The sequence below is a fragment of the Trachinotus anak genome, unplaced genomic scaffold (genome assembly GCF_046630095.1).
Source record: "Trachinotus anak isolate AG129_WGS33_773 ecotype Australia unplaced genomic scaffold, CSIRO_AGI_Tana_v1 ptg000039l, whole genome shotgun sequence".
In the NCBI taxonomy this organism is placed as follows: Eukaryota; Metazoa; Chordata; class Actinopteri; order Carangiformes; family Carangidae; genus Trachinotus; species Trachinotus anak.
The window spans coordinates 725,415-745,486 of record NW_027273890.1 but is presented as its reverse complement, the minus strand read 5'-3'; the positions used below and the strand labels follow the sequence as shown (position 1 = coordinate 745,486).

General features: G+C 45.1%; 1 protein-coding gene across 1 annotated transcript in view; it reads right to left on the bottom strand.

Moving 5' to 3' along the window:
• Nucleotides 1-20,072, bottom strand: part of clasp1a (cytoplasmic linker associated protein 1a) — a 68,788-nt gene that overhangs the window by 25,597 nt on the left and 23,119 nt on the right. The window contains exons 4-19 of the mRNA XM_071472471.1: nucleotides 19,078-19,181; nucleotides 18,512-18,603; nucleotides 17,903-17,978; nucleotides 17,450-17,547; nucleotides 17,086-17,156; nucleotides 8,149-8,289; nucleotides 7,519-7,592; nucleotides 6,680-6,772; nucleotides 6,445-6,590; nucleotides 5,473-5,608; nucleotides 5,198-5,268; nucleotides 4,550-4,609; nucleotides 4,080-4,157; nucleotides 3,829-3,996; nucleotides 3,084-3,130; nucleotides 1,957-2,127 (exon numbers count right to left, since the gene is read on the bottom strand). Of these exons, the coding sequence (XP_071328572.1) occupies nucleotides 1,957-2,127; nucleotides 3,084-3,130; nucleotides 3,829-3,996; nucleotides 4,080-4,157; nucleotides 4,550-4,609; nucleotides 5,198-5,268; nucleotides 5,473-5,608; nucleotides 6,445-6,590; nucleotides 6,680-6,772; nucleotides 7,519-7,592; nucleotides 8,149-8,289; nucleotides 17,086-17,156; nucleotides 17,450-17,547; nucleotides 17,903-17,978; nucleotides 18,512-18,603; nucleotides 19,078-19,181 (1,626 nt within the window). The remainder of the gene's footprint in view (nucleotides 1-1,956; nucleotides 2,128-3,083; nucleotides 3,131-3,828; nucleotides 3,997-4,079; nucleotides 4,158-4,549; nucleotides 4,610-5,197; nucleotides 5,269-5,472; nucleotides 5,609-6,444; nucleotides 6,591-6,679; nucleotides 6,773-7,518; nucleotides 7,593-8,148; nucleotides 8,290-17,085; nucleotides 17,157-17,449; nucleotides 17,548-17,902; nucleotides 17,979-18,511; nucleotides 18,604-19,077; nucleotides 19,182-20,072) is intronic.

The window sequence follows — 20,072 nt, the reverse complement described above, 5'->3', positions numbered from 1 at the left end:
GGATCTTTGATAAGTTTGGGGCAAAATCCATCACAACCAGAGAATCTGGTGGAGCTGGTTACACAACACAACACTGAGAATGGTGACTGTGATAAGAGCCAAAAATAAAACCCTGCTTCAAGTGGAGACGTGTCGCTCCAGGATTAATCAATGATTTCATAAGCACTTTATCAACAGTCACCACGTTGTGCTAAAGTTCACCTGATCTGCTGTCCTCCAGTTCAACGGTGGACACACGTCCTCTGTTCACAGCTCTTACAACAACAAAAAAAGATGGATCTGTAGAACGAGTGAAAGCCTGAGTGATACTGAAAAACAGACGCTTTGATCCTCATTAAATTTCATTTAGATCAATTAAAATCAATTAAAATTCAAAGAGGTCAGCAAACTTCCTACAACAAAGGTTCAATACACTGGAGGGATTTCATTATAGTCTATTATAAATATATATTCTGATTATTATGATTAAATAATAATTATACCTTCTCTATATAAGAATATCAGAATAACTTGTTTTTTTTAGCATTTCAAGGAAAATAACAGCCATTATAAAATTACAATAAAGGGCTGAATTTTACAAAATGAAAGAGTATGTTGACTTTTCATTTTGAATTCTTTATGGTTCACTCCATCATGTCCTCTGTCTTTCCCTCTTCTATCCCACTGTCCTCACTTATTTCTCTGACATCGTGTCTCCCCTGTGACTTTATCTCACTCACTGACTCCAGTCGCTCTGATTGGCTGAGCAACGTCACATGAGCAGCACCGTAAAAGCTTTAAAAGCTGTGCTGGTTAAAATAGAAACACTCTGACATAATTTAATGATTATTAATTTATAGGTTATACATCTGAGTCTGGATCTTGACCAGGGTCCACCTGTTAGTGACTTTAACCCTGAAGATTCTCCACTGAACAAGGAAACAACATCTGGGACAGATGTAAAATTTGGCATCAGCTTAGTTTGTGAAAACTTCAGAGAACACATCTATCTACTGAAAACACCTGTAGAAACCAGTGAGTTCTGTGAGTAAGGGATGGAGACAGTTGTCACAGTTACAGTCAGACAATAAAATCCATGCAGACAGTCCATGCAGATTTCCACATAACAGACGAGCACTTCAGGGGAGGACGGGGGTAAAGAGAAGAGGAGGGGGCACAGATGAAGAGAAGAAGATGGGAATAAGGACACACTCACACATTCTCTCTCTCTTACAAACAGACACAAGTCTTACCATCACTTTTACCAGGAGTGCCATCTTTTGGGAATTTAAGAAAGGCAGTGCAGCAGCGAGTGGAAGGAGAGGTATAGAGGAGACATTAGTAACAGCTGAAGCAGGAGCAGGAGTGAGTGGGTGAGCAGGGGCCTCCTGGTCATTAGTAACGGCTGCTGTCGAGCCACAGGGACTCAGTGGAGAAAAAGGGAGGGAGAGAAGTTTCTGCACAGGAAACAAGACCACAGTAACTTTCATATGTATTGGAGGGGGACAGGTTTAACAGCCCCCATTAGCTGAAGATGTGAGTGAAAACATCCTTAAAAAGCATCAGGGGTTTTAATCACACTGGAGGGAGGGTTACTCAGCCTCATCACTTCGATTAGTCAGAGGTGTCGGTGCAGGATGGAAACAGTTCCTGCTGACAGAACAGTCTAATGACAAACTGCATGGTCATTAATAATCCAGTCAGCTCCATAAAAGCCACTGACTACAGGAGAGAATGTTGTAATACTTCATGATGACAGAGACTTTAAGAAAAAATCTCCACAGCTCACACACTGCAGTGTTTATTTACTGAGGAGGTCAAGGCTACATCAAGGTTTCAATCGCTTCACAGTCGTTTAGTGTTTCATCCTTTCTCTGATTCTGAGAGTGTGTGTGTGTGTTCTCTCTACACAACGAGCTGCAGCTGCCACACAAATGTTTGTTTTTTCTGATTTGAGGAAGACGACTGACGAGTTACCTAATGAGGCGTAGGATCCTGGAGGAAGGGCGGCTGCAGAGCTGAATGGTGAGGACGCGGGGACGGTGGACAGACGTGACTTGGCGCTGGAGGCGGCGTTTACGTCAATGTCGCTCCGGGAACGCTGGAGGGAACCCGGTGTGGTAGGCATCCTGGTGCTCACCAGCTTACCTGGAAATGAGAGGCAAGTAGTGAAAACTGAAGCAGTGCCTGAAGACTTCCATCTACTTTCTACTGTGCACCTCTACACAGGTGCAGCACAGTGAGGAGGTCGGACCTGAGGCAGTTTCCTGTTTTACCTTCACTTCTGAAGAAAACATTTCTATATTTCTGCACAAATAAAGTATTATTATTATTTTTTTTTATTATGATCATTATTCTGATTATGATCACCAGTTAATTGATCAAGAACTGTGAAGCCCCAACACACTGGACTCTTTAGATCCATCACATGATCAGGGAGACGTCTGATTGGTCCCTGACAGTGACTCCTAACACACAGAGTCTCAGAGACCAGGAGTCCTGCAGCAGAGGGTCTGGACCCCACAGAGTCCTGCTGTCAGGATCATGGAGTCAGTCTGACCTGTGTCTGCAGGACTTTATACATTACACTGCTGTCACGTGATTGGCTGATTGGATAACTGCGTGAATAAGCAGGTGCACAGATGTTGCTGATGAACACACTGAAGCTTTTGAAGGTAGATTTCTTAGCTTTCATTATTATTTAAACAGGTTCATCTGTTTCCTGTTTCTCTTCATGTTCTAGCAGGTGAATTAATAATAATAATCATAATAATAAAATCTGATCGTAGTCGAAACCTCTGAACTGCAGATTAGTGCTGTTGTATATTAAGATTAAGATTAAGCCTTTATTAGTCCCACAGTGGGGACATTTGCAGTACTACAGCAGCAAAGATGACAGTGCAAGAGAAAAAACTGTGTGTAAGTATGTCAGTAACAAATATCTAAGACAAAGATAAATAATAGATAAATAAAAGATAACAATAATATAATAATATAAACATGAAGTCATGATCAGGGGAGCATCAGCACAGTGGATCTGATCACTTCAGGAGAAAACACAACCTCAAAGTGACAGAACAGACAAGACAATGAAAGTAACTCACTCCTTGTGATGCTCCCTCCTATAACACTCTTCACAGACAGCGGCCGACTGAAAAAAACAGAAACAGAGACACGTCGTGTACATCACACGTCAACCCACTGAAAACAACATTTATTGTATTTCTAGAATTAGAAATCTATGAATTACAACAATGGATTTTATTAAGTGTATGGATACATTATATAACATAAATATGATATATAATATAAATGCCCAGTATAATAAATTGTATTGGACAGAACTTGAAATAAAAATAATAATATAAATGGTTCATGATTTTCATCAGATGATGAAAACCTGTCAGAAGGGAAAAAATAAAAAATAAAGATGAACTCATCCCCATAAACACACACACACACACACACACACACACACACACACACACACACAGACACACACACACAGATGACCATGACAGCTGCAGACCTGATGGACTATGAGGTCATTAACCAACATGTTCCATAGAGAATCTATAAACTGATCACAGTCATCCAAGTGTGTGTGTGTGTGTGTGTGTGTCTGTGTGTCTCACCCATTTGCTGTCCATCTGACAATAATTACCAATGTTTTTACAATCATCAATGAGACAGATGCATTAGTGGTTTCTTCCAATCAATTACAGAAAATGTGCAGAATAAAAACAGGAGCATGAGAGGAAGAGGAGGAAGAGGAGAGTAAATATGGAGGATGGGGAGCAGGGATGAGAGTGATGACAGGAGGAGGAAACAGGAGGTCATGGTTCTTACTTCAGACTCTCTTGGGAGGACGATGAGGAGCGGTCAGACTGGGGTAGAGACACGATGCTGTCAGAGCTCTTCAGGTGAGACTGGAGAGCCTTCTGATAGGTGGACTCCAGCGCCTGGAACAGATGCTCTGCCTCCCGACTGTAGTGACCATGGAAACCCCAGTAGCACCTACAGGTGCGGAGGATGAGTGAATACTTGACTTTCTCATGGAACAAAGACATGAAGAAGATCGCCCCTGAAACAACACTTACTTTCTTGCGATGGATCTGGCCTCAGAGTCTGCATCGTGGATGCCTTTCTTGATGGTCTCGGTCAGAACAGCCACGTGTCTGGGATAGTACGGGAACATGGTGAGGAGGACACGAACAGCTCCCTCTGACAGACCACTTTATAACCTGACACCTCAAATGCTAAAGAACAGAAACTGCCAGTGTCTCCCAGTTTTATTCCTCTGGTGGTCCACAGGGAATGTGGACCACCCACAGGATTCTCCGCATGCTTTTTAAAGTCTCTGCCGCGGTTACCATGGTTACAGGGATGGGAAAGTTTTGCCTTATCGCTCGAGGTCTTGGCGATGAAGACTCTCTCTCAGCATTCATCAATTTAATGGGCCTCATCAGCGGCGCAGCCAGCCAATGCTCTGCTAACTCAAATGTCATCATGTGAGAGAACGACACACATGACAACACAACCCGACAACAGCAGATATTTTTCATCTCACCTTTCCAGTGTGTTAGTGTGCCACTCCTGTAACATGAGGTCTAGGAACTCGTAACAGCGTCTGGAAAGTTAAACATCACCATGACAGAGAATATTAAAGGTCCACACAGTCTAAAGGTAGATGTCCATGTGTTTGTGATTATAAAGCAGGTCTAGGTTCTATATTAATACTGTGAAAGTATCAAAGCCTCCGTCCACAGAGAAATGCACACAGCCTGTATTCAGAAACTGAGCCTTAAAACCAGCCGTCAGGACTTCTGGAGCTTTGTGATGTCACAACAAAGAACACAAAACGGCTCAGATCCTCTCCTCTGATTGGCTGACTGACCTGTTGTTACTAGAGCTCCAGAAAGAAGCCTGAGAGAGGAGATGTAAAACTACACTGAGATGATTTTTGGTTCTTAAAACCACAGATATATCTTCTGATGGAGATCAACACTTCAGATAAAACACTGGAGAAGTTAAAACATGGAGCTTTAATATCTGTAAAATGTTGTAAGAGCTGTACAACCAAAAGTGCTGCTATAAAAACCTGTTATGTACAAAATATGACTGCACAGAATATTAAATAGAAAATAATTACAGACTGAATATACGTTCTTGTAACTGTATTGACAGAAGCTTTATACCAGTAGCAAAGTCTTCTTACCGTCGTACTGCTACTGATTTGGAGGTGCAGTTACTGGTAATGATGGGGATGAGTCGGGGGTAGTGTGTGTGCTGCAGGGGAAAGACAGAAAACACAAGTGTTATTCCATAAGTGCAAAAGAATGGTTTCATTATTACTCTAATATTCTCACATGATGTGAGGAGGTGGTTATTGAAGACAGTTAAATTTGTGGGTTTAAAGTTAAAATAAATAAATAATAAATCTCTCCGGCCGACTGAAGCCACCACATCAGCCCTCCTCTCTTCATGTCCTACCCTGAGGATGAGGCGGATGGTGGCCACCCCGGACGTGGCCATGACTTTGGCACTGTTGGGCACCAGGTTGAGCAGTGTGGGCATGACGCTCTCTGCTCCGTGGTCAAACTTGTTTCCCAGAACTGACGACAGATGTCTGATGGAGGGTAAACAGAGGGAAGAGGATGGTGTTAAAGAACAGACCATCACATGATCCACTCACGTGATGTGATGCTGTTATTCCTGATAATTCAGAGACAACTGAATCTAAAACAAACAGCTCCTCTGACACTGACGATACATCAAAGTTTATTTCACTTCTCGTTTTCTAACTCAGGTATAAGATGTGAAGAGTCTTACCAGATAATATTCTCAGGGTAAGGAGCAGCTGTTGGATTATAGAGACTGGCTGCTGGAGGAAACGCTTCACTCTCTAAAATCAATAGATGCCTTTTAGCTTGTAAAATTCAACATGGGATGGGGACGTCTGTACTGGATTGAGAGGCATGTTGCCATGGTGACATCTCCCATCCGGTCCATTCATCAGCCTGCTGCTCTTTCAGCGTCTCTGCTCTGTTCCACCTCATCAGGGTCATATTAAAGTTTGGATGACGGATGTTTGTAGTGGAGAGCGCGCTGCTCGTTTCATTAGCTTAAGTATGTGGAAAGAAAATAGTTTATGAAGCTGTTTTCATGTTGCAGCCTGATCGACTACAGATTCCTGTTAATGTCACTGCTGCCAATCAAAGCCATCATGGCCGTCTGACATGATGATGATCAATCATTAGGTTCACAGTTTTTCACTGTATTAACCTGTGTGTTAGAGCTGTGCTGATTTAACCCTGACAGGAAACAAATGCTCATTATTATTATATCATCCCGTGTTTGGGAAACGGATCTTTTGGGCACAGCTCCAATTAGAATTGAGCTGTTGGTACCAAACATTTATTGACCCGGGCGGGACAGTTGGTCCTCCTCAGCTCAGGATCTTACCCCAGTGTGATGCAGGCCTCGCGGACCACCTGGGAGCGCAGGTCTTTAGCCGACAGCTTGAGGGAGGCCTCCAGGAGACGCAGCTGCTGAGGGAAACCCTCGTACTCAGTCGCCCCAGCCAACACCAGCGAGCGCACCTTCTTCAGCTGGAGAGGAAGGAGACAGAGGAGAGAGACACCGTCATGTTGGTGGATCATCACTTGAACCTCATGTGAGGAAGAGTCTGAGGTCTTACCGCCACCACTCGGTGCTCCCAGTCATGTTTGTCATCCGACAGAACCTCTCTGATCTTGGTCAGCTGGTCCTCCAGCTCTCTGTTAGAGTAGATCTGCACAGTAACATGACAACCAGCTGTTAAAGGTGGTTCCTCCTCCTCCTCCTCTTCCTCCTCCTCCTCCTCAGGTGAGCCTCTAAATCTCTACTTCCATGGTAGATGCTCCAGGACATAGTCCTGGTGCTCTGAGCTAAATGCTAATGTCAGCATGCTAATATACTCACAGTGACAAAGCTAACATGCTAATGCTAAGTAAGTTTAATGTTTACTTTGTTTACCATCGTAGTTTAGAGTCATCTGCTCAAAGATAAACAACAACACAAACACACACACAAACACAATCACACACACAAACACAGACACACAAAAACACACACACACACACACAAACACACAAACACAGACAGACACACACAAATACAAACAGACACACACACACACACAGACAGACACAGACACACACAGACACACAAACAGCAGCCCAGTCGGTGTCAAACAGTTTAAGTTAGTGAATTAAATAAATAAAGAGTAGCAGGTGAGTGGGGTCACTGAGGTCGGGCCCAGGTAACTGGGCCCCATGTATCTGCAGCCTGAAGGTAGATGTGTGTGTACTGGTTGTGTACTGGTTGTGTAGTATCTGAGCTAACTTTCCAGAGGCAGAGATATTTCAGTTGGTTGTAAAAAGTCTGGGGACCTTTAAAAATCATCTGAACCAAACACTGTCACTCCGTCCAGCCTCAACATCAGGACGCAGAGTCAGTGGGACGTCTCCTCAGGGGAGCGTGAATGACTGCACCTACCTGGACTGAGGGCACGTCCTCAAAGGCTTTGATGAAATCCTCTTCATCCACAGCACCAGCTCCTGCTTCTTTACCTGTGGACACACAACCTGAGACTCAGCAGAGCTTCAACATCAGCACACCTTCATCTGAGGTCACAGTCGAACTCGTGACACATCTATGATGACTCATGCTGAGAGTGCTCATGGACAGTGTGCCCTCGCTCAGCTCTTTATCAGGAACACCTGTACAGCTGCTTACTGAGGCTGTCATCCAATCAGCCAATCACGTGGCAGCAGGACAATAAATATACATAAAGTCAGGCCGATTCAGGTCAGGAACTTCAGAGACTCTGACCGTCACCAACATCAGAAACCTGAGGCTGCAGTGGACACTGATTCACCAACACTGGACAGGTGAAGACCTGGTCTGATGACAGGGTCTGAGTCTGAATGTGTTCTGGACTCACTTTGGACCTTAACACCAGTCAGTCCTGGTCTGAAGGTCTCAGTCTGTCAACAGAGGAAAGTTTCTACATCTGGATCCAGGACCTGCAGCCCTGAGGATCTGCCAGTGTCAGCGTGGTGTTCCTAATAAAGCGAGCACTGAGGGTCTGTTACAGCTGGTGGCTCTGACCAGAAGATCCCTCACCTGTGGCCTTAGCTGTGGTAGCTGAGCTGGGTCTCCTGACAGAGCTCGTCACCGTCCTCCTGCCGCTGGGGGGGGCTTTTGAGGATGAGGAGGAGGAGGACCGGCCTCCATCCACAGAGTCCTCATCCTCAAAGTTCTTATCTGCAACGACAGAGGAGGAAGAAGGGAATTAATGAGGGAACAGCTGATTTACATCTGGAAAAATGCTCCTCAGGTCACCAGTGACTGAATGTTAGAGACAGGACGGCTGGATGACGTTTCTCATCAGGACCAATAACAGATTCTTCACTCATCATCCACAGACACTGTTTTCTCACTGTGCTGATGGTGACCTGCATCATCCCTCTGCTGTCATCAACCTGCTACAGGAGAACCTGAGTCATCTCAGCATCTTCTCACCTCAGGCTGCGACGCACTCAGTCTGTCAGGGTGTGTGTGTGTGTGTGTGTCCATTCAGCCTTTATCTTCTATCCATCTGACTTTAACCTGGTTTGACATCCACGCATGGAAACATGACCCCTGTCACCTGCCCAACGTGACCATTCACAGGGGGGATTAGCCCGGGGCTGATGGGTGGATGGTGCCAGCTGAGCCACAGCGACAACAACAGGGACGTCTGCAGCTTCAGTCACTTTCTGTTTCTGAATATCAGTTAATTATATTGATTTAGAAAACAACTGATCAGAGAGAATCTGCTCTTACAGACGTCTCACAGCAACCTGTTGTTCAGGGTGAAGTCACACACACACACACAGCTCCTGAAAGCACCATGACACTGCACCTACAACAGAACAACACAAACAGAACAGCACACAGTGGACGATGAGGAGGAAAGGCAACAGGTTGAGAGAGAGGATACGACGGAGAGCTGAGTATGAGAGAGAGAGAAAGAGGAGGAAGAAAGACACCAAGAAAGAGAGACAGGCAGACAGACAGACAGATGAGCAGCAACAGAGACAGGAACAGATAAAAGGTATCAGTCTTACGAGCGCAGATTTTCTTGCACACCAGCTTCCTCAGCATCTCTTTGTTCCACCCTCTAACACCAGCTCCCTGCTTCACCAGGCATCTGTCCACAGGGTGTGTGTGTGTGTGTTGCACGCTGGGCTCTGACAAAGTGTCAGACTAACCTTCCTCTGTGAGCTCAGTTATCAGTGTGTGTGTGTCACAGTGCATCATCATGCTGCTGGTGTGTGGAGTGAGAGGAGGGAGGGGTCTATTGTTGTAAGATCAGCTTTGTTGTGCTCACTGAACACACACACACACACACACACACACACACACACACACACACACACACACACACACACACACACACACACACATTAATATTTAATATTCAGTCTGGTTCTGTCACTACAGAGAATAATACTTCATGGTTTTTAAATCTACACTTTACATTAGTTTTATTAGGCTTTATTTAATTTTATTTGGTTTTATTTAGTTTTACAACTGCACAAAGTGTCTTACCAACTGACACACACTTCATTTTACAGCCCTGCCCTTGTGCAGGAAACTGTCAGTCCACACCCCCTCAGGTGTGTCGGCTGAGGGGGGGGTCAGACCTCAGGTCAGGGTGCAGTTAGGTGGAGCCATCCTGATGCCACCCAACCTGAGGCACGAATCACACCTGTCCACCTCATAAACACCACACTCCATTTTATCTGGTATTCCCGCACCTGCTGCAAAATAACCAGCGGAACGCAGCCATTGGTACCTGCCCACTCTCACATCAGTATATGAGCTTAACACAGGTGATTCAGCAACAAGAAAGAGATGCATCGTTACCTGACAAATACATGTATAGATATATATATATATATATATATATATAGAGCAGGTTTGTGTGTCACCTGTCCAGGTCACCACAGGTCTTTTTTCACAGCAGACATTTTGACTTGTCACCTGGACAGCAGGTGTGTTCCTGACCATGGAGCCAAATACTGTGTTTATGTCTCAGGTTAACAAGGATACAACTACACAACAACAGGTCATCAGTTCATTAGTCACATGTGGAAGTTTGATGAACAGAAAACACAGCAGTGAAATGAGGGTCAGACTCTCAGACAGGAAGAAGACTACATGCAAAGTGAAACCTAAGAGGATAACTGTAAATTTTCTCTGGTATTTCACCAGGAGCAGGTGGCGACAGGTTTTTATTTACAAACGCAGAGGTGATAACACGTGCTCTGAGCAGCTCCGTCTTCAGGACAGGCTGGAGGCTGCAGTGGGATGGACCAGAGCTAGCTGGTTAGCATGCTAACTTATGTGTCTCCACCTCTGGAGACAGATGTTGGTGAGTAAAGGAAGAAGTTTGATGCTGAACTCACAACGTTTCTTCTATATAGGTGAGTAAACAGCTGCTAATGCTAAGGTTAGCTATGTAGCAATAGCTAAACTTACAGGTGTGGTCTGGCTGGATTCAGGGCCGGGGCTGTGCTACCTGTAATGACCACTGGGTGTCAGAGTCACTGCTGAGGCTGAACATGTCTCTGAAGCTCCAGTTTATATAACAGAGGATTTTCTCTCCTCATCCTGGTCTCAGCAGAAAAACAGTAAAAGCCCAGAGACAGGAGGGATTAAGAGAGAGTTCAGTTCTCAGAATGAGGGAGTCAAATAATACTGTTCAGTTCTCCCTGACAGGGAGGGGTGAGACAGAGGGGGGCTCTCATACAGTCTCCCATTCACTGCGTTGTCCTTTTAACCTCTTCCCTCCCTTTGCCCTGATCTCTCCATCTTTCTCTTCAGACCCCCCCTCGGTGCTCAGGGGAAGCTGAAGGCTGAAGGTTTATCTGGCTCCCTGTGGGGTTACACAAGAGACAGATGATCACAGTTATGTCACAGCAGAAAATTAACCTTCTGGCTTCAAGTTGTAGATTAATAAACTCAAATCTTAACCAGCCTCTAAAAACTTTGTCTGGTCTCTCACCAAATAAACCCTGTGAGTCTCCTGCCCCCACCTGTCAGATATCGAGCTGAGCACCTCAGACCTCACCTGACCGGACACCTGTTTCTGACTGTGTCCTCTGGTCTTTGGCTTCATGACAAATGTGATCTCAGTCTGTTTCTCTCAGCTCCTTCCACGTGACGTCACAGAGGAAGGATGAATGTACCTGTTTGAAGACACCTGTGTGTCCTGGACACTGATGGATCCTCTACACTACACTATACATCCACACATCCTGGTCACCACCTGTTTGAACTGTCGGCCTCTGGCAGGTGCTACAGGTGTGTCAACACAGACTCTCACCCACAGGTAATTTAGAGTCACCTGTACTGAGGTGGAAGAGGAGAACGTGGAGGAAACCCAGGCCGGTCCAGACCCAGAACCTTGTTACAGTGAGGGGGCAGAGCTGACAGCTGCACCACCCTGATGGGACGGAGGTGGAGTATTCAGTCCAGGTGAACTGAGACCTGAGCTGCCGTCACTGACACTCAGGACTCTGAGCCCTGTCCCAGCTGATAACATGCCTGTGTTTATCATCCTCTTATACCAGAGAACATGTGATGGAGGAACACAACACCAGCACCTGCCTCCGTCACATGACACATGTTGACTGTAGGAGGAGGCAGCAGTTCTCAGCGACGACTGAACCACAGACACTGAGCATCAACATGTCCCCCTCCACTGAGGCAGTGTCACTGGGCTCCACTCATTTTCTCTGGATGTGGGAACATTAACTGTGGAAAACACTGAGTCTGTCTTTGTACCAACAGAGAGTCAGTGTAGTTGGTGTAGAGGAGCCCGGTCTGGGGTCTGGCAGGGGGGCCAGGGGCCCATCAAAGACTCCCTTTAACCCCAGAGTCACATGCACAGACGCTGCAGTGAATGAGGACGACAACCACATCATTCAGAGGCTGCCACAGTCTATCCTCTCTGTCTGTTGACCCCCCCGGTCCTCAGTGACACATTGCATGCACAGTAACAAGTGACTGAGCTGATTAACAGTGAATATATTGATGAACACATCTGTCTCCAGCTAACACACCGAGGGTGATACAGGAGGAGACCTGATGAAGTCCAACTAACACCACCTGTGTGTTCAGAGAACACCTGAGCCTCTGAGCTCCACTGTTGGAAACACACCACAGGGCCACACTGAGACCACGCCTTCATCAGTCTGCACACTGTTCTGACTCCATCTCTCACACACACACACACACACACACACACACACACACACACACACACACACACACACACACACACACACACACACACACACACAACCTGAGAACCTGTGTTAACCCACAGGTGAAAGCAATTCCACCATCTCCTTCTGTCTGAGTAATGAGTGATAAAAACTACCAGCTGTCTGAGGAAAGAACTGATGATTAAACTACATATCTGTGAACTGCTTTTCAAAGTCTTATATCATCAGTAGGAACCTATGTGCTTGAGGCAGGGAGGTGGGAAAGTATTAAGGGACGGACTCGTGGTCATCTCCTTCCTCCACTAGTCTTATATCTCATCCTGTTTATCCAGAGTCATACAACATATTAGACATTTGTGTGAAATTTTGTCATAATTGCTGTGATGTTTTGAGTCTTGGCTAAAAAGTGTTTTGTGAGGTCACACTGACCCTTAACCTTTGACCCCTGACCACCACCATCTAACCAGTTCGCCCTAGAGTTGTAAATGTTTTTACTTAGTTCCCTGAAGGTGTTACAGAGATATTATGTCCATGACAATAAAAAAAGAAAATAATCACATGATCTTCTAAGTGGTAACCATGGAAACCTGCATGTGGAGTTAAATCTGATTCACACACGGAGCGGTTCCACAGCAACATTAGCTTCATCTAGAGTCAGTGTTCCCGCTCTTTTAGCTCTGTGTTGGTCTCCACCAGCTGCTCTCTGACTGAGTCTGTCTGCTGTTTGCTGTGAGTGGGTGGAGGATGGAGGCTTTTACAGATGTTTGTCTGCTGCTGTGGCCTTTAATGACATTATGAGATCAGTGAGAGAGAAGCAGGTGAGCTGTTTCTGTTGGTTCATCACTACAAGTGACCTCCTTCAAAACCGTCTTTTCAGTGTTTCACGTTTTTATTTCATATAAATCAAAAACAAGGTAAAAAGTGACCAGTTAGCCTAGCCACAAAAACAAACCAAAGCCAAGCTAGCGACAGTCCAGACAGTCTGTCATATCCAGTCGACATAAAGTCACATCTGGTCCTAGAGTCTGTTACCTAATTAAAACATGTAGGTGACAACAACCAGGATTCAGGAGTGTGGCACAAAAACAAAGAGGCAGCAAATCAGTGCTCATCCTGATCTGTTCACATCTGTGAACAAACAGAATGATGATAAATACCGAGGGAGCAGTCACTGCAAAATATCTGCTCCCAAAATATTCTCTTAAAAAGAAACCCTGAAGGCATCACAAACAACACAAATAAAGGAAAGAGATCTTTCTTCAGTGGTTTTAAGCTGCAGCCTCCTCCACACACACACACACACAAAATCCATACACACATAGGAGAACACGTTAAGCTCTTTACAAAGCCGCGCATTCACTGTGTGTGTGTGTGTGTTTGATGATCAAAGCGCCTCCTTAGAATAATCATTCCTTCTTCCCCCTTCCTCCTGCTCACTCACGGGTCTTAACCATTTCCTACATGGAGCAACAATTATGCTGCAAACACAAGCAGACACACACTAATGCACACAGTGGCTCCTCAGAACTCATGAGACCAGCAGGCCTGGACAGCCTTAAAATCCCAGGGACCAGGATCTGATGGATCTGATGGATCTGATGGATCTGATGGATCTGATGGATCTGATGATGTGATGGATGTGATGAATGTGATTGATGTGATGAATGTGATGGATCTGATGATGTGATGGAGGTGATGGGTCTCACTGTGATGACGTCGTGTGAATTAAAAACACATTCTCATGAACCTGCAGTAAATAAAGTGTAGGAGGTGGAGCTGAGCTCAGACCTGCTGAACTCAGGGAAACACAGACCTGCAGCCTTCAGTGTTTAGCAGAGCTCTCACACACACACACACACACACACACACACACACACACACACACACACACACACACACACACTTGTACTTCTATCTTTGTGAGGACACTCATTGACATAATGCATTCCCTCGCCCCTTACCCTAACCTTAACCATCACAACTGAGAGCCTAACCCTAACCCTGACCCTGACCTTAACCTAAACCTAATTCTAACCATAACTCTAAAACCAAGTCTTAACCCTCAACATGTGATTTGAAGGTGTCTCAAAAAGTGAGGACCGGCCAAAATGTCCTCACTTTCCCAAAATGTCCTCACTCTGTTAGTAAAATACTTATTTTGGTCCTTACTATGTAGCAAGTACAAGTACAAGTACATACACACACACACACACACACACACACACAGTCAGGGACTCAGCCAATCACAGACTCTGTGAGTGTGTTGAACTGCTGTTGTACCACAGTTACAACAACGTATTCACAGTGTTTTCTGGTCTCAAACTCGGCTCCGCTCTGTGGTTATGGATCATTCCTCTGTTTCCCCAGTTTGCTTTATGCACTGATCTGCTGTCAATGGGTCCAGACCCAGACTGAGACTACCACAGAAGAAGAAGTCAGTGATCAGAGCAGCTGTTAGATCAAACTAAAATGGAGGATGTGACCATGACACATGAACTCATTTGTCTGTGTCAGATTGTATAACCAGGGCTGTTGTGTACAGAAAATCAGAGGTGGAGCATTTTCTTCACCTTCAATCACAAAGATTATAACATGTGGGTCATGATGCACCTGATCAGTGATTATTCATTGATCTATTTATTTCCCTTCTGTACTTCCAACGTCTCATCAATTAACTTAATGAAGATCAGATCTGATAACAGCTGATTCAGCAGAAAGAAGTTCAGACTCAGAGACACCACAGAGTCCAGAAAACAGACAGGTACAATATGTTAGACACGTGATTCTCCACAAACACCACGGCTGTGTGTCACTGAGAGTAATTCAAAAAGAATAATAAGACCATTTTAAAAAAGTACTTTAAATACAGATAATGCTCATCTACTCACTCAGAGTTTCTCTCACAGTCACTGAGGTTCATGTTAAATACTGTGACCTGAGCTCTGACACGAGGGTCAAAACTAACCTGATTACATAACAAATTCCGGACAGTTGACATGTTGTCGTTGTTGCAGTGACTCTGTCAGCTCATCATCATCGTGGCCCGACACTGGACCGAGATGTTGTGATGAGAACAGACTGAAGATCAGACCCGGCTGAGATAAACAGGAGGCGGGAAGTGTTCACACATCACTGCTGTAAAAACGACCTGGTGTCTCCTCTGACCTCAGGTCTCAGCTTCTGTTATTTAACGAGTCACAGCACAGGTCACAGACTAACTGATTATATAAGAGAGTTCAAACTGTTTTCTCTCTAACGAAAGAACCGTCCACTCACAGGGAGATGGATCAAACCAGATCTACTTCCAGTCTTACCTTCTCCAGCTGTCATGGTGCAGTGCTGCTGAAGCCACAGCGCACGAAGCTCGCTCTCTCACTCTCTCTCTCTCTCTCTCTCTCTCTCTCCACAGTCTCTATAGCTCTCGCCCACTGTTTACCTCTTGGTGCTGAAACCGAAATGGCTGCTTTCCCTCCCTCTCTTCTCTCTTTCCCTCTACAGTCTCTCAGCTTACTCCCCCTCCCTCCCTCCCCTCTTCTTCCTCGGCTGTGTGACATCAGCACAGCAGAGCTCTGCCCCCCACCCCCCAACCCCCCATGAGAAGATCTGCATGTACACTACAACTATGAACATGAGACAAGACAGAATTATGTGTCACAGCCTTCATGACTCAGATCTCATGCAGAAGAAGTTCAACGTGTGGGTATGTGGTTACAGATGTCCACATACATTTGGCCATTTTGTGCAACTTTCAACACCTAATCATTGTGCATCATCTCTCCTCCTTCGCTGGTATTTCTCTCTGTTCACTGCGTTTGTTTTGGAGCAGTCACACTCAGCTGAGGACTGGAGGTGTGACTCGTCCACATGAACACCAGGCCGTCTCCTCAGCTCTGACGCAGCAGGATTTAAAGAAAATGACAGAGACGTCAGGTCAGCAGCTGCTGGAGGTGTGACAGGAGTTTAAGACCAGGTTACATCACAGACATGAGGAGAAACTTCAGATGATCTTCTCTCTGGTCTCAAACATGTTCACACTACAGGACTTTATTAAGACCGTGCTGCCAGAGGAGGCAGCCAATCAGAAACAAACAGTGGAGACTGTGGTGCAACCACCTGCTGAGACGTTAAGAAAACCAGAGGCTGAAGGTTCTGATGGGTCAACACAGTGTTTACTGTTGCTTGGCAACGCAGCCGGCTGTTGTTGGACTGATGTAATCATGGTCATAATCATCCCCATCTTCAATCCTGAACATGTCTGATGTTCATCGGAGCCTGAGAGCAGCTCAGCAGGTTTCAGACTGAACCAGACTGGATCAGTACCCACCAGGACCAGATTCCTCCTCTGACTGTCAGGAGGGGGGAGCGGGGTTAACCTGGGCTGAAACTACTGTAGCAGCATCTCTCCACCTGAGTCGTGTTGTGGTGTTAGATGATGGAGCATTGACACCAACACGTCAACAAACATTTTACCACTGTGTCTCCGTTTAGATTATTTTAGATTTATAACCTTTAGAGCGACGCCTCCTGTGGACAAAACTCATCCACTCTACGTCCTGTCTGACCTGGAACCTGGAGTCTGTCCTCCCTCTTCCTCTTCCTCACTCAACACAAAAAAAACAGTCCAGCAGGAGCTGACAGACAGATGATCAATGCTCCAGGAGAGAAACGGCTGACGACAAGACAGTGACAGTCTGACGAAGATGAAGACGACTCATCATCATCTGAAGAAAGGTCAGAGGTCAAAGAGGCCTCTGACCTCACATACAGACACAGGTGGACTCACCTGAGCCGGAGGATGAGATCATGTTCCCAGATCTTTGGACTTCATCGAATTTGCTGAAGATTACATTCAACCTGTAAAAGACAGACACAAAGCAGGAATTAAAAAGAAGAAGAAGAAGAAAGAGGAGTAAAAACAAAGACAACTGAAGAAGAGAGAAGATGGAGCAGCTGACTCATCTTTCCATCGGGGGGGGGGGGGGGGGGGCAGGACAGATTCCTGCTCCTCAGTTGTAATACTTCACACAGCCACCAGGGGGAAACTGTGTGTGGACTGTTGAGGCCTGCCGCCTCCTCTACACTGATGTGTGTTTGTGTTGAGTATGAAACAGTGAGAACTGAGAGCTGACAGCTTCCTGTTGTCGTACCGTGACTGTGGCAGGCCTTTTTTGCTCAGATCCATCCTCACCCTCTCTCCAACGTGTCTGTAGATCTCCACCAGGCAGCTCATGGCTCCGTCACGTACCTGATCAACACAATAACACATTAAATCACAGGTTAAACGAATGTTTTCTCTCTTTTTTCCTTTACAAATGTTTCATTAGGTTTGGAGCTGGACCCCCTGTGATGCTGTGGTCAGGCTGCAGGACTGAGCTCCTCCATCAGGGGGAGACTCTGAGCTGAGGCCTGATGCTCCTCAGGTACAGAGACACTGATGTTCAGCTCAGTGATGAGACGTTGCAACAGCAAAACTAAAAACTAATGATCAAATCTCACATCATTGTGTCATCTGTTAATCTAAAAATAATTTTAGCTCCAGACCAATGAAAAAAAACAGTTTTAAGCTCAAAGTGAAACTCAGCTCAGTGGGTACAGATTACCTGACTCGTGGGGTCCCCCAGGAGGTTACATATGTGAGGAACTATTTTACTGAGGGTCAGGCCTTGAGCTCCGTATCTGGAAGACAAGAGTTAAAAGAACTCAGACTGGAAGAGGTTAACAATGACCTCTGACCCCTGCACTTCTTGCACACTTTGTTTAATTTCAAATGGATCAAATTATTGTTTTTATTCATCAGTCTACACTAAATAACTATAATGACAAGGATAAAACACGTTTTTAGAAATGTAGCAAATTTTATAAAACAATTTTTTTAAATCTCTCTTTCATAAACGTTTTCAGATCTTTTATTGTGGCACTCAAAGTTATGTCCAGGTACTTCCTGTTTACTTCAAATATTCTTCAGATGTGTTTCAACCTTGACATGAGTCAACCTGTGACAGACTGAACTGACCTGACTGGACATTTAAGTTCCAGCATAATAACAATAACAACAATAATAATAATAATATTTTTGTCTTCACCATAGAGAGAGGAGGTGACTCGTGTAGGGAACTCTTTACATTTGACAAGAATAAAAACGCCACAGACAGGTGAGTCTGTACCTGCAGGAGCGACACAACAGTAAAGGAAGCAGACATGAGGCTCACGTGTTCAGTGTGGCGATGAGGCAGAGGCACACCCCCTCTCTGGTCCTGTTGTTCTTATGTTTGAAGCCTCCCAGCATCCGGTCCCAGACATACTGCAGCGACACACCAACATTACAGCCTCTGCTGCACTGACTGTGCTGTTGATACTGATGTTTAAAAGTCTGATAACAACAGTTTTCATTTCTTTTAAAATAAACAGATCCATGTTATTTAAAGACGTGTGATCAAAGCTTCACGTCACAGTCTAAACTTTGTCCTGATGACTGTGTCTAAATGACCTTGACACTACCTGCACTGCAACTACCTGTTTCTCATCAGCTGACATTTACATCGACATCATTTATTGTTGTTGTTATGAATCATGAACTCCTGAACTCTCCTGTGGATGTTTTATGATAAGCTTTCAGCGAACACAGGTTCTGAGTTCTGTTAAATGTAAATGATTAAATTAAATCAAATTCATGACAACAGCTCAGATTTACCTCATGAAGAAGAGAAGAAGCAGCCTGTTGGTGTGTGTGTGTGTGTGTGTGTGTGTGTGTGTGTGTGTGTGTGTGTGTATATACCTGTGGGGTGGCAGCTTGTTCCATGATCTTCAGCAGCAGTGTTTGGTCTTGGTCTCTCACTTGGTCTTTGGCATCTCCCAGACGATCGATGAGGCTGGGAAGAACTGAGGAGGAAACACACGACTACCCTCAACCACAGAAGAAGAACAAGGTCCAGAGAGAAACCGACTGATGTTATCTCACTAAAATGTTCAGTAATGATGAACTTTCTCCATTTAATACAGTTTATTTGTTTTTAACCTGGAGCAGTGAAATCAACGGGTTAGAAAAACTAAATGTTTGACTCATTGAACTGTGATGAAAGTTCCTGTAAAGAACCGACTGAAACAAAAGTCAACACACTCCTCATTAAGCAGAGTTCATTCTTTATTTCTTCACCATGCTATGTGTCTGGTTTTATCTGTGAGGACAGACTGGACCCTGATCGGACTGTGGACAGATGATCAGCTCAGCTCAGTCTTCTCGCTGCTGTGCTCTGATGTAACGTGGTGTGGCGTACTCTCCGAGGACAGGCCGTTACTGCTGCTGCGGCTCTTCACCTCTGCTGCAGCTGTGTTACTGTCTCAGCTCATGTTCATGGATCTGGTTTCTTACTGCTCAGTCAGCTCCTCACTGTGTGGGTGTGTTAATAATTATCTGCTGTAAAAATATATGTACTCCTGATAAACTACAGCACAACATGACACAGCTGAACATTATTTCAGAGATAAATATCCAGTGTTCAGACTTTGAAAGGCAAAAGTCTGGATTTGTCCTTTGAGCCAAAACAAAAGATGTGGAGGACGGAGATTCAGCCTGAGTCATCAATTCTGATTTAAATTAAACACAGAGGAGGAGACGACAGACAGCGGTGTGAACGATCGTATCCAGGACAACAGAACCTGACGGCTCAGCCTTTCAACTCTAGAGAAGAAGAAGGAGGCGGCGGCCATCTTGGGCCTGGGCCCTAATTCATAATCACAAATCAGAGGAACAGGAGTAGCTTCCACCCTGCA